The sequence below is a fragment of the Nerophis lumbriciformis genome, linkage group LG10, assembly GCF_033978685.3.
Source record: "Nerophis lumbriciformis linkage group LG10, RoL_Nlum_v2.1, whole genome shotgun sequence".
NCBI lineage: Eukaryota > Metazoa > Chordata > Actinopteri > Syngnathiformes > Syngnathidae > Nerophis > Nerophis lumbriciformis.
Window position 1 is genome coordinate 42794434 of NC_084557.2, and position 13758 is coordinate 42808191.

Consider the following 13758-nt stretch of genomic DNA (forward strand, 5'->3'; position numbering starts at 1 on the left):
TTTTTCTGAAAAATCCCACTTAATATACTTTGGGTAACAACAGTCAATATTTATTTATTTTATTTCTTTAGGGGGGTAACAGTCAATATTTATTTATTTATTTTATTTTTTTCTTATAAAATAAAAGTGAGCTTTTGTTAAATCAAATATTGCGTTTTTTTCCCATATACAACAACCTATCTGGATTCGATAAGAGAATCGATAAGGAATCGGTTCGATAAGAGGATTCGATAATGGGCTCGAACTCGATAATTTCTTATCAAATATCATCCCTACTGGCCGTGCACTCGCCCGACACTGCGGTGCAAGTGTGATGATGTCACGTTATCGATGGGAAAATGCATTTTTAGACAATATGATTTGCCTGAGCGCTTAGGAGACCCCGAGAGTAACAAGCGGTAGGAAATGGATTGATGGATGGGCTGGAAAGAAAATATAAAAAAAATAATAATTTGGAAATAATATATAATATAATATAATATAATATATATATATATATATATATTATATTATATTATATTATATTATATTATATTATATATATATTATATTATATATATATATATATATATATATATATAATTTTTTTTTTTTACTCTGTACCCCGCCTTCCGCCCGATTGTAGCTGAGATAGGCTCCAGCGCCCCCCGCGACCCCAAAGGGAATAAGCGGTAGAAAATGGATGGATGGATACCCACGGGCCGGATTTTGGACGCTGGCAGGCCGTAGTTTGGGGACCACTGGTTTAGATGATTTCCTGTCTCTCCAGGACAATGGTAAGTGTCGACTGGAGCTCTGAACTAAATCTGCACGCCAAAGTGGAAAAGGTGTATCATAATGTAGCAGCAGGAGACACAGTAGAGTCAGAAAGGTTGACTTCCTCCATTAAAGATCCAATACTGAATGTAATAGTCCTTCAGTTCTGCAGTGACTCCATGAACCAATCCCCACTGAACACGTCGCTAGAAGGAAGCGGAGATGAACGCCCAAAGCCGACGAGCACGACACTGTCCACCTGGTCACCACACAATTCCCACAAAGTTTTATTGCTATAGTCTGGATCGTGTTCTTTCCATCGCGTTTCTGCAAGGAAACCCCGGCCCGATCAGTGAATGCAGTCTTTGGTTGTGGGTTAAACTGGGAGGAGGAGGAGAAACCTCGTTGTTGTTCTGGTAAACGTATGCATTGTTTCAATTTATAATAAATATGCAGGAATATGTTTTTTGTTTTGTTTTAGACTGGTGGCTCAAAACCAGCAGGAATCTTCTCGAGTGGATTCAAGTTTTTAAGAGGGACAAATAGGAAAGTGATGATTGGGAGTGGGTGACCGTGCTCTTTCCACATCTACTACGCCGCGCCGCTTGATCCCTAGTGGGAGAAAAAAGTCGGGATGGATATGTCAGGCCTTAGCGATGAGGTTCTTGGTTGTTGTGAGCGGGACGTGGTCTAGGACGGTGCAGGGAGGGTTTCAATAATACCGGGGACTTCTCCAAGTGGGGGTGGGGGGCTCTTTTCCAAGGGTCTCAGACCAGGGTTCCAGGTTTGGCCTTGTCGCGTCTGTACCACTGCACGTCTGCCAGCTCTGAACACGAGGGGCTGCCGAGGAAGCAGCTGTCAGTGAAGGACCTGCAGTGGAAGACAAGGACTGCAATCAGGCCTTCATTTACCAAAGTCCTTTACCATGGAACCTCTAAAGCAAGGGTCTCAGACACGTGAATTGACCCGCGAGACATTAGTTTGCGGCCCGAACCTTAACATGAACATTTTATGTTAGTGCGGCCCGCGAGTTTTATATGAATGGCGAATACTTGCCAACCCTCCCGATTTTTCCGGGAGGCTCCCGAATTTCAGGGCAACCATTCTCTCTAAAGTCTGACGATTTTCACCCAAACAACAATATTAAGGGCACTGCCTTTAGCGCCTTCTACAACCTGTACAAACAGCGTGCCGGCCCAGTTACATGTTGTATTTGCCTTCTGTACACACACGTAAATGACTGCAAGACATACTTAATCAACAGCCATACAGGTCACACTGAGGGTGGCCGTATAAACAACTTTAACACTGTTACAAATATGCGCCACACTGTGAACCCACACCAAACAAGAATGTCAAACACATTTCGGGAGAACATCCGCACCGTAACACAACATAAACACAACAGAACAAATACCCAGAATCCCATGCAGCCCTAACTCTTCCGGGCTACAATATACACCCCCCCCCCACTTTCTCCGTGCGTCGGTTGAGGTGGGCATACATTCTTTAAGATCTCAATAAACTTCTCATACTGATGATAAACGCGCTGGAACTGCATTTTCGTCTTTTATGCACACACTCAAGCTCCCACAGCAAAATCTACTTCTCGTCGCCAAAAGTAATAAGTAAACTTGTTTATCGTTGCTGATTGGTTCCGGGCCGGGCCTTGGTAAATTAATTACGACAAAGTAGGGCTTAAAATGGAATATTTTTATAGCGAGAGCATAAAAAAATGTTTCTTTTTTTACATTAAGAAAGCCTTCTAGACATGAAATAACACCCACATAATAACCCTTACAAGCCGCAAACTTTGAGGCGCCATGTGGCGAGGGACGAGTTTATTACTAGGCTGCAGTCAGCTTGTTACACAATATTGGGGCCAAAAACAAAACAATTAATAAATATGGAGCCACAAACAAAATCTTGTTTAAAGATGGCCCTGACTAGGTTACAAGTAACGTTACCTTTGACAGGAAGTTGTATATTACATGCTTTGTGAGTTTTTGCCTTTTAAAACTTTATATTTAATATCCTACATTGTTTTTAAGCAAAAAATTACCCCTTATCCTTCAATTGTTTAGCATGGAGTCCTCACCTATCAAGCTGTGTTTTATTTTTCAGAATTCAACCAATATTTTTGGGGAAATTGGTCAAAACTGCACAAATATTTGCTCTTTGATGCAGGCCGTTACGCTGAGTACCGTATTTTTCGGAGTATAAGTCGCACCTGCCAAAAATGCATAATAAAGAAGGGAAAAACATATAAGTCGCACTTTTGGGGGAAATTTATTTGATAAAACCCAACACCAAGAATAGACATTTGAAAGGCAATTTAAATTACTGTATTTTCCGCACTATAAGGCGCACCGGATTATAAGGCGCACCTTCAATGAATGGCCCATTTTAAAACTTTGTTCATATATAAGGCGCACCGCATTATAAGGTGCATAGAATAGACGCTACAGTAGAGGCTGGTGTTACGTTCTGCATCCCATAGTTGCGAGACCTGTTGTGGCTCAATATTGGTCCATATATAAGGCGCACCGGATTATAAGGCGCACTGTCAGCTTTTGAGAAAATGTTAGGTTTTTAGGTGCGCCTTATAGTGCGGAAAATACGGTAAATAAAGAATAGTGAACAACAGGCTGAATAAGTGTACGTTATGTGAGGCATAAATAACCAACTGAGAACGTGCCTGGTATGTTAACGTAACATATTATGGTAAGAGTCATTCAAATAACTATAACATATAGAACATGCTATACGTTTACCAAACAATCTGTCACTCCTAATCGCTAAATCCCATGAAATCTTATACGTCTAGTCTCTTACGTGAATGAGATAAATAATATTATTTGATATTTTACGGTAATGTGTTAATAATTTCACACATAAGTCGCTCCTGAGTATAAGTCGCACCCCCGGCCAAACTATGAAAAAAACTGCGACTTATAGTCCGAAAAATACGGTATTTGCCTACCTCACTAAAACCTCTGTTCAGTGAGCGTTATAACTGGAGGTGAGTCGCTATTTTCTGGCTTTTTGTGACTTTTCAGCACGACTTATTCCAAACCACACATTGATTAAAATTATAGAGACCAACTGGAGTTAGCTTGCGAGATAGCTTAAATGCTAACATGTAAACAACAGACATTAACGACTTTCCCCGTTAAGAAGTGCCATTACCCAATCTAAACGTGTCCAAGCACTTTACTGTCAACACAACTGAGCTACAGTATAGTATTCACAGTAAAGATAAAGGCTGTGCTGGCACAAACTTATCGATATAAACTCCACAGTGTCAAGTTGAAAAAGACGGACGTTGTTCAACAGGAAGTGAACTCGCATGACATAAACCGGAAGTGAAACACCTGGTTACCCAATTTATATTTATCGAAAAACATTATAATTTACATCTAAAATGTAAACAAATTAAAAAGAAAGACGATAAACACATTTGAACACACAAATAAAAACAATTCCCTTAGTTCCTGTTTTTGTGCACCCTTGTGTTTTTTAGTTACCATGGGTGCTTATTGTTTCCACCTGTCTCTGATTGGTGCTCGGGACGCTCACCTGTTTCCCGAGCACTAATCAGAGGGACTGTCACCCACATCTGCGGTCCTCTCCAAGGTTTCTCATTGTCATCCCACTGGGTTGAGTTTTTCCTTGCCCTGATGTGGGATCTGAACCGAGGATGTCGTTGTGACACTTTGAGACACTTGTGTTTTAGGGCTATATAAATAAACATTGATTGATTGATTGATTGTTAGAATATGTGACATACAAGTTTATTCCATATACTTGCATTATTATTATGTATTTTCATTACATCAGTGGTTATTTTTGGTGTTTTAAGAAATAATGGCAACAATATTGTTAATCGGCAATAATTTGTAAGTCAATCATTTGTTATCGGCCTAGTTTATTTCTTTTTGCACTTAGATCTACTATGGAGTTCATGTAAAGCAGGGGTGTCAAACTCAAATACAGAGTGGGCCAAAATTTAAAACTGAACAAAGCCACGGGCCAAGGTTGAAGAAATTAACCTTTTAATAGGGACCCAAACAAGTTTTGCAGTAAATACTGAACAAGCAAGACTTACATAACTTTATAGTGACATGCAAAATCGAGTTTCAAATAATAATAATAATAATAATAATTAAAAAATATCAATGGCATATCAAATACAATGTAAATAAATATTGAATGCCTCTTTTCTATTTACATCCTTCTGAGGTAAATATCAACATTAACTTTTTCCACAGGCTAATAAATTTGAAAATAAAATAATGAATAAACCAACCATTCAGGACTTTAAACTGCTCAGTTTGCAACACACTGATCTAATCTGATGTGCCCAAGCCAGATACCTGCCATCTTTTCTTGGATGCTAGCTCATTAATGTCAGGGCTCAGGCTTTGAGCTGAGGCAACCCTCATTATCGAACGAAGGTGTTCATCGGTCATTATACCTCGTAATCCACAGTCTTGGGAGTGTGCCTTAAAGGCACTGCTTTTAACATCCTCTACGAGATGACGTCACGTCCGCTTTTCATCCCTTTTAACAACGTGCCCGCCCAGTCACAAGATATGTGCGGCTTCTGTACGCACACACAGGTGAATGCAACGCATACTTCATCAACAGCGATACAGTTTACACTGAGAGTGGCCGTATAAGCAACTTTACCATTGTTAGAAATATACGCCACACTGTGAATCCACACCAAACAAGAATAACAAACACATTTTGGGAGAACATCCGCACAGTAACACAACATAACCACAACAGAACAAATAGCCAGAACCCTTTGCAGCACTAACTCTTATGGGATGCTACAATATACACCCCCACTACCTCCAACTAGGCAGCCGATCCGATCCAAATATCGGATCGGCTGCCGATATTTGCCAAAAATTGCGTATCGGCAAGGCATGGGAAAATGCCGATCCAGATCCAGTTTTAAAAAAAAACTCCGGTCCGTGTTTTCCAACGCACCGATTTAAATAATACATTCCACTTTTCTGCTGCTCCATAATTTCCGTTCCGCATTTTCCAGCGCACCTTCAACACATCCACAATTCTCAGGCAGTTGCTTTTAGCTGCTGGCATTAGACGACAGGCTCTTCTCACTCTTTCCTGTGTCTCCCTCTCACAGACAGCAAGTGCACTTTCTTACACACGTCACATACTGTCACGACATACGTCACATACTGTCACGTCATACGTCACGTACGAATACGTCCTCCCCGAGCAGAGAGGTAGCAGCATGGCTAACGTTAGCTGTGATGCTAGCGCAGCCGTGCGAGCAACGCTCCCTCTAAGGTGCTCGCCTGTGCAATTGCGTCCTCTGCGCATAGCAAATCTATGCCACGCACAAAATCAAATAAAAAAATAAGCGCATAACAATTTTCGACACACGGACACGACAGAGACAACAGTTTTCGTCATCATTGTTCAAATATTGTGACCTCTGTCGAGACGCTTATCTCCATTCGGTGCCACACGTCCACACCATCAAAATGCCGAGGCAAAAATTTCCACATCAACACCGTATGAAAAAATTTGTGATTTTTTTAGTTGTGATTTCCTTCTCTGCATGAAAGTTTAAAAGTAGCATATATTAATGCAGTATGAAGAAGAATGTTTTAATGTAGACTTGCAAGCCTTGAAAGAACATTTTGAAAATCAAGACTACATTTCCTGCAAATGGGTGCATTTCTACCCTATATTTTAACTTTAGATTTATTCTCATATCAAACTCTTTTGGCTGTCTTTTTGACACTTACATCAGGCGCCCCCCTCCACACCCTGGATTATAAATAATGTAAATAATTCAATGTGATTATCTTGTGTGATGACTGTATTATGATGATAGTATATATCTGATAGTATATATCTGTATCATGAATCAATTTAAGTGGACCCCGACTTAAACAAGTTGAAAAACGTATTCGGGTGTTACCATTTAGTGGTCAATTGTACGGAATATGTATTTCACTGTGCAACCTACTAATAAAAGTCTCAATCAATCAATCAAAACACATAGAATCATCATACTGCTGTGATTATATGCATCAAGTGTTCATTCAAGGCTAAGGCAAAATATCGAGATATATATTGTGTATCGCAATATGGCCTTAAAATATCGCAATATTAAAAAAAGGCCATATCGCCCAGCCCTAGTTCAATGATGCCATTTCTGTTTGTCATGTATAATTTTGTCTATTTTGTGTTTATCCTTGAATAAACAGGTCAGTTTCTTGTTACCAAACATTGTGTATTATTCAAACTCCCCTAATTCAGCTGGCTAGTTGTTATCAAGAGTACTAAAACCCTTTTCAACAAGATTCTGACAACTAAGTAGGCTAAATAACTTTAAACTTTAATACATGCTCGGATAGGCCAGTATCGGTCAGTATCGGTATCGGATCGGAAATGCAAAAACAATATCGGTATCGGATCGGAAGTGCAAAAACCTGGATCGGGACATCCCTAATCAAAACCGAGGATGTCGTTGTGGCTTGTGCAGCCCTTTGAGACACTTGTGAATTAGGGCTATATAAATAAAAATTGATTGATTGATTGATTGTTAGAATATGTGACATACAAGTTTATTGCATATACTTGCATTATTATTATTATGTATTTTCATTACATCAGTGGTTATTTTTGGTGTTTTAAGAAATAATGGCAACAATATTGTTAATCGGCAATAATTTGTAAGTCAATCATTTGTTATCGGCCTAGTTTATTTCTTTTTGCACTTGTGTGCAAGTTCATGTAAAGAAATGTCTGCATGCAAACAAATTAGAGGTCCGGAACACTGCGTGCAGTCTTAGAAGTTATTTAGTTATGCTATGCTAAGTGCTAAAAGGGATGTTAAAGAATGAAGTAAAAGCATATGTGGAGAATATTTTTGATTAGTACAAACCTGCAGGGAGCAAGTGATGATAAAGCATCAGCATTAGAAAAGAGCAGAGCACATGCAATGATTCCAGCTAAAGTGGGAGCACTGATACCACCACTGTGAAATGCTACAGGGGGCCCTCTCAGGACGAGGGACAGTACCTCTAGACACCAGAGCCGGACTGAAGAGGAGACGGACAGACGTCCTCAGTAGGAGAGCTGTCTGCTGTGCCTCTAAAGCAGGAGAGAGCACACGGACACACACAAGGGGAGGTGTTAGTAAAGAATAGAAAGAGCCACATTGAGTGGGGGAAAGGTCACATTTAGGTTAGAGGGAGGGGAGTGAAGCACCAAGCAGACCCAGAAATAAAGATGTGTCAGAAAAGAAGCAGCAGCGTGTATTAAAAATGTTAGTTACCGTTTGGTTTAGGTATGTTTGCTTGTCTTACCCGCTCTGCCAGTTGAGGATGTGCTGTGGACTGCAGGGCGGAGTGGGTGTGGCGGTCTGGTCACCAGAGGGTGTCATACTCCTCTGGCTGTGTGGGGATGCAACTACAGCAACACACACAGAAGGGAGTGGTTAAGTCACATTTAAACCAGCACCGCAAAGAATATGAGGCCATGAGTGAAAGTACCTGGTGAGCCTTTGGCGAGCGTTCCTACCCGACTGCCCCGCCCATGTCCTAGTGTGCCTTGCTGTGACCCTGTTTCGGATGAGGTGGATCCTGAGTGGGAGTGATTCCTCTCCTTCAGGCTCCCGGACGACCTCTGGTACCAGCAGCGCAGCTCTTCTGACACTGCCGCCCGACCCCCTCCGCTCCCCTCGCGCCCCAACGATGGAGTCCGTACAATCTGCGAGCGGGACGGCGTTAGTCGGCCGCCGCCCTCCCCTCCCTCCTCTCCTCCCCACGCCTCCTTGTACAGTCCCCCTGCCGTGTAAGAGCTGGAGGTCTTGAACTGGGCTTTGACGCTGTAGTGGCCCTCCTGGTCGCTCTCCAGGCTGCGCACGACCACCGGGTTGGGGCTCCCCTCCACGTATAGCGGGTACTCTTTGATGCGGTACTGGGAGGACGGCTGGCTCTGGCTGTGGAGGTAGACTCCGTGGTGTCCTCCGCCTATGCCGCCTCCACCTGATCCTCCAACAGAGCCGTTCTTAGCTGCCAAGTTTGGCATGGAGCCGGAGTTAGAGGAGCCCAGATGACCTGCAGACCTGGAGGGAACACGTGGGTCAATCACATTGTGAGGAGAAAAAAATGCTCCTTTCCTGTTAATCTTACCTGTGCCTCTGCCGCTGCCTCTGCCTCGCTTTTGAAGGCGAGTCCTCACCGAGTGTGGAGTAGTTGGGATTGGTGCCGGGGGCTAAGGGCCCGCCGGACGGGTAGAAATGCTCCGAGCTGCTCTGGCTGGTGCAGGAGGAGCAATCATCCAACGGGTCAGAGCCATTAGAGCTCCGTGTCGGGCCCAAGAAAAAGTCAGGGCTGCCCAGCGTGCCGAGGGCGTGTGGGTGTGCGTCAGGGTCCGAAGTCAAGAGCTTGCCCTGGGACTCCAGACTGGAGCTGCGGTTTCTAAAGTGCTGAGCGAGGCTGTGCAGACGTGTGGGACTGATGTCCACCGACCTATAGAATACAAATGACACAAAGGGTGTAGTGTGCAGAAAGAGAAAGCAATCCAGCGAAAGAGCTTTTGAAGGGTGAGAGGACCAACCTAGTGGAATGTACATAGTGTGGCGTCCTGGTCCTCATGTCCGGGGTGGACGGCATGCTGGACTGAGAGTTCCATTGAGGGAGGTTCCTGATAGGGCTGCTCTGCAGAGAGTTACTACCTCCTGCTTCTGTGCTGCCAGAGCTTGGGAATCGTCTGTGACTAAACAGACAGCCAAAGAAAAAGTCAATTTCATGAACTATCAATGATGATGATAATAGTTTGTGTCCGGGCCAGCAATAAAGGTGAAATGCAAATTTAAAAAAAAATGCGCCTATCATCCACAATCTACGGAGCCCCTAAAGGGACATGGGGGATTTTTTTTTTTTATAATTTTTTTTATTTTATTTTATTTTTCAGACATGTATTTCGTGCGCACGAGAAACTTTCTCATGCGCATGAGATACATGTCTGAAAACTTTTTATTAAAAAAAAAAATTAAATAAAAAATAATTATAAATTATTATTATTATTTTTTGTAATCCATCCATCCATCTTCTTCCGCTTATCCGAGATTGGGTCGCGGGGGCAGCAGCCTAAGCAGGGAAGCCCAGACTTCCCTCTCCCCAGCCTCTTCGTCCAGCTTTTCCCGGGGGATCCCGAGGCGTTCCAAGGCCAACCGGGAGACATAGTCTTCCCAACGTGTCCTGGGTCTTCCCCGTGGCCTCCTACCGGTCGGACGTGCCCTAAACACCTCCCTAGGGAGGCGTTCGGGTGGCATCCCGACCAGATGCCCGAACCACCTCATCTGGCTCCTCTTGATGCGGAGGAGCAGCGGCTTTACTTTGAGCTCTTCCCGGATGGCAGAGCTTCTCACCCTATCTCTAAGGGAGAGCCCCGCAACCCGGCGGAGGAAACAAATTTCGGCCGCTTGCACCCGTGATCTTGTCCTTTCGGTCATAACCCAAAGCTCATGACCATAGGTGAGGATGGGAACGTAGATCGACCGGTAAATTGAGAGCTTTGCCTTCCGGCTCAGCTCCTTCTTCACCACAACGGATCGATACAGCGTCCGCATTACTGAAGACGCCGCACCGATCCGCCTGTCGATCTCAAGATCCACTCTTCCCTCACTCGTGAACAAGACTCCGAGGTACTTGAACTCCTCCACTTGGGGCAGGGTCTCCTCCCCAACCCGGAGATGGCACTCCACCCTTTTCCGGGCAAGAACCATGGACTCTGACTTTTTTTAATAAAAAAAAAAAAAAAATCGAAGCCGATCCTGGCACACCCCACTTTGCTGCAGGTCCGCAAACCACGCCGCCCCCCCACCCCCTAACTCGCTGCAGGTCCGCAAATTTTTTTAACATTTTTTTATAATTTATTTTTTTATAAAAAGTTTCTCACGAGATAGTTTCTCGTGCGCACAAGATACATGTCTGAAAAAAATAAAAAATAAATAAATGGGTTGTACTTGTATAGCGCTTTTCTACCTTCAAGGTACTCAAAGCGCTTTGACACTGCTTCCACATTTACCCATTCACACACACATTCACACACTGATGGAGGGAGCTGCCATGCAAGGCGCTAACCAGCACCCATCAGGAGCAAGGGTGAAGTGTCTTGCCCAAAGACACAACGGACATGACGAGGTTGGTACTAGGTGGGGATTGAACCAGGGACCCTCGGGTCGCGCACGGCCATTCTTCCACTGCGCCACGCAATTAAATTTTTTTCCCCCCCATGTCCCTTTCAGGGGTCGGCAACCCACGGCTCTAGAGCCGCATTAGCGCCGCCCAAGTGGCTCTCTGGAGCTTTTTCAAAAATGTATGAAAAATGGAAAAAGATGAGGGGAAAAAAATATGTTTTTTGTTTTAATATGGTTTCTGTAGGAGGACAAACATGACACAAACCTCCCTAATTGTTATAAAGCACATTGTTTATATTAAACATGCTTCACTGACTCAAGTATTTGGCGAGCGCCGTTTTGTCCTACTAATTTTGGCGGTCCTTGAACTCACCGTGGTTTGTATACATGTATAACTTTCTCCGACTTTCGAGGACGTGTTTTATGCCACTTCTTTTTCTGTCTCATTTTGTCCACCAAACTTTTAACGTTGTGCATGAATGCACAAAGGTGAGTATTGTTGATGTTATTGACTTGTGTGGAGTGCTAATCAGACATATTTGGTCACTGTAAGACTGCAAGCTAATCGATGCTAACATGCTATTTAGGCTAGCTATGTACATATTGCATCATTATGCCTAATTTGTAGCTATATTTGAGGTTATTTAGTTTCCTTTAAGTCATCTCAATTCAACGTATATCTCATGACACACTATCTGTATGTAATATGGCTTTTAATTTGTTGCGGCTCCAGACAGATTTGTTTTTGTATTTTTGGTCCAATATGGCTCTTTCAACATTTTGGGTTGCCGACCCCTGCTTTAGGGGCTCCATAACAATCCTTATGATTTTCTTTTTTATTATGCATTCTAAATCGCAAATAAACGCTCGCCGAAATCAGCTAACAATGGAGTCAATGAGAGCTCCTTGATTCCGCCAATGAAACCCTCTAAATAAGCATTCAAAAAGCTCCAACATTACTCTATTTACATCTAAACATCTATTAACCAAGTATTAACAATTATGTTAGTATAAGTGCTAATGTTAAGGAACTACTTTCAGCGGTGCATTGATCAAAGAGAGCTAACTACAGTATGCTGCTAAATTGACATCATGAGCTGCTCTCTCGACTCTGAGCTGGTGAAAAGTAATTCTAGATTATAAATCATGTCTCTTAACTGGATAGTAGAAGGTTGTGGACATAAACCGAGACCTTGGTCAACTATGACAGCCAACCTAAACCCGGAGATGGCGCGACAGGCACAAAAATACCTTTTTTTTTAACCCTTTGCGAGGATTATGAATAATTCTTCATCTAAACGGGAATATATGAACATCCCATCAGTGAGAGCAGACATTGTACAGTGAGTGATGTGTTATTATGTTTGTGGACTCTCATGAAGCCTGCATGAGTAGTAGTCAGTGTTGTTGAAGGAAATGGTGAACGTGGTGATGCGTCCAGGAAATGAATGCGCCGATTAGCAAAATACGTAAACATTACATTATGAATTATTATGAATGTGCCTGTTACTACTTTACATTTGTATACAGTACAGGCCAAAAGTTTGGACACACCTTTCATTCAATGTGTTTTATTTAGTTTAATGACTACCGTATTTTTCGGAGTATAAGTCGCTCCGGAGTATAAGTCGCACCGGCCAAAAATGCATAAAAAAGAAGGGAAAAAACATATATAAGTTGCACTGGAGTATAAGTCGCATTTTTTGGGGAAATGTATTTGATAAAAGCCAACACCAAGAATAGACATTTGAAAGGCAATTTAAAATAAATAAAGAATAGTGAACAACAGGCTGAATAAGTGTACGTTATATGAGGCATAAATAACCAACTGAGAACGTGCCTGGTATGTTAACGTAACATATTATGGTAAGAGTCATTCAAATAACTATAACATACAGAACATGCTATACGTTTACCAAACAATCTGTCACTCCTAATCGCTAAATCCCATGAAATCTTATACGTCTAGTCTCTTACGTAAATGAGATAAATAATATTATTTGATATTTTACGGTAATGTGTTAAAAATTTCACACATAAGTCGCTCCTGAGTATAAGTCGCACCCCCGGCCAAACTATTGAAAAAACTGTGACTTATAGTCCGAAAAATACGGTATTTACATTGTAGATTGTCACTGAAAGCATCACAACTATGAATGAACACAAGTTAACAAAAAAAGGTGAAATAACTGAAAATATATTTTATGTTCTAGTTTCTTCAAAATAGCCACCCTTTGCTCTAGTCACCTGAAATGGTTTTCACTTCACAGGTGTGCTTGAAGCTCATCCAGAGAATGCCAAGAGTGTGCAAAGCAGTAATCGGAGCAAAGGGTGGCTATTTTGAAGAAACTAGAATATAAAACATGTTTTCAGTTATTTCCCCTTTTTTTGTTAAGTACATAACTCCACATGTGTTCATTCCTAGTTTTGATGCCTTCAGTGACAATCTACAATGTAAATAGTCTGGAAAATAAAGAAAACGCATTGACTGAGGAGAAGGTGTGTCCAAACGTTTTGCCTGTACTGTATATAAAACCTTTTAGAGCACTGTATAGGTAGAAAAGAGCGACTCCCGTTACCTCCATTGTTAGCTGACTTTTGCTAATGTTTATTTACGATTTAGAATGCATCAAGAGAAAAATATGTGTTCTTGTCTTATGTAAGAATTATGAATGACAGGGAAAATTCTTAAAAAAGTGCAGTTCCCCTTTATACTAAATGCGTTTATGAGCTTGTAAACAACAGTCCTACCTGGAGTGAGAGGAGCGCTTCTTGATCTTTTCATAAGGTTCATCCAGTGA

At 42.1% G+C, this 13758-nt stretch overlaps 1 protein-coding gene across 10 annotated transcripts in view; it reads right to left on the reverse strand.

The window, feature by feature from the left end:
• Positions 1-601: 601 nt before the first annotated feature.
• frmd4a (FERM domain containing 4A) overlaps positions 602-13758 on the reverse strand; it is a 458149-nt gene continuing 444992 nt past the window's right edge. For 8 of the 10 annotated variants that reach the window (XM_072913963.1, XM_072913964.1, XM_072913962.1 and 5 more), the window contains 6 exons: positions 13709-13758; positions 9373-9531; positions 8946-9284; positions 8304-8878; positions 8118-8220; positions 602-1626 (listed from right to left, as the gene is read on the reverse strand). The exon at positions 13709-13758 is cut by the window's right edge and continues 245 nt beyond it. In XM_072913963.1, coding sequence (XP_072770064.1) covers positions 1524-1626; positions 8118-8220; positions 8304-8878; positions 8946-9284; positions 9373-9531; positions 13709-13758 — 1329 coding nt within the window. In that variant the 3' untranslated portion in view covers positions 602-1523. Of the gene's footprint in view, positions 1627-7830; positions 7903-8117; positions 8221-8303; positions 8879-8945; positions 9285-9372; positions 9532-13708 lie in introns of all 10 variants that reach the window. The other 2 variants (XM_061969573.2, XM_072913960.1) reach the window with 1 other exon arrangement.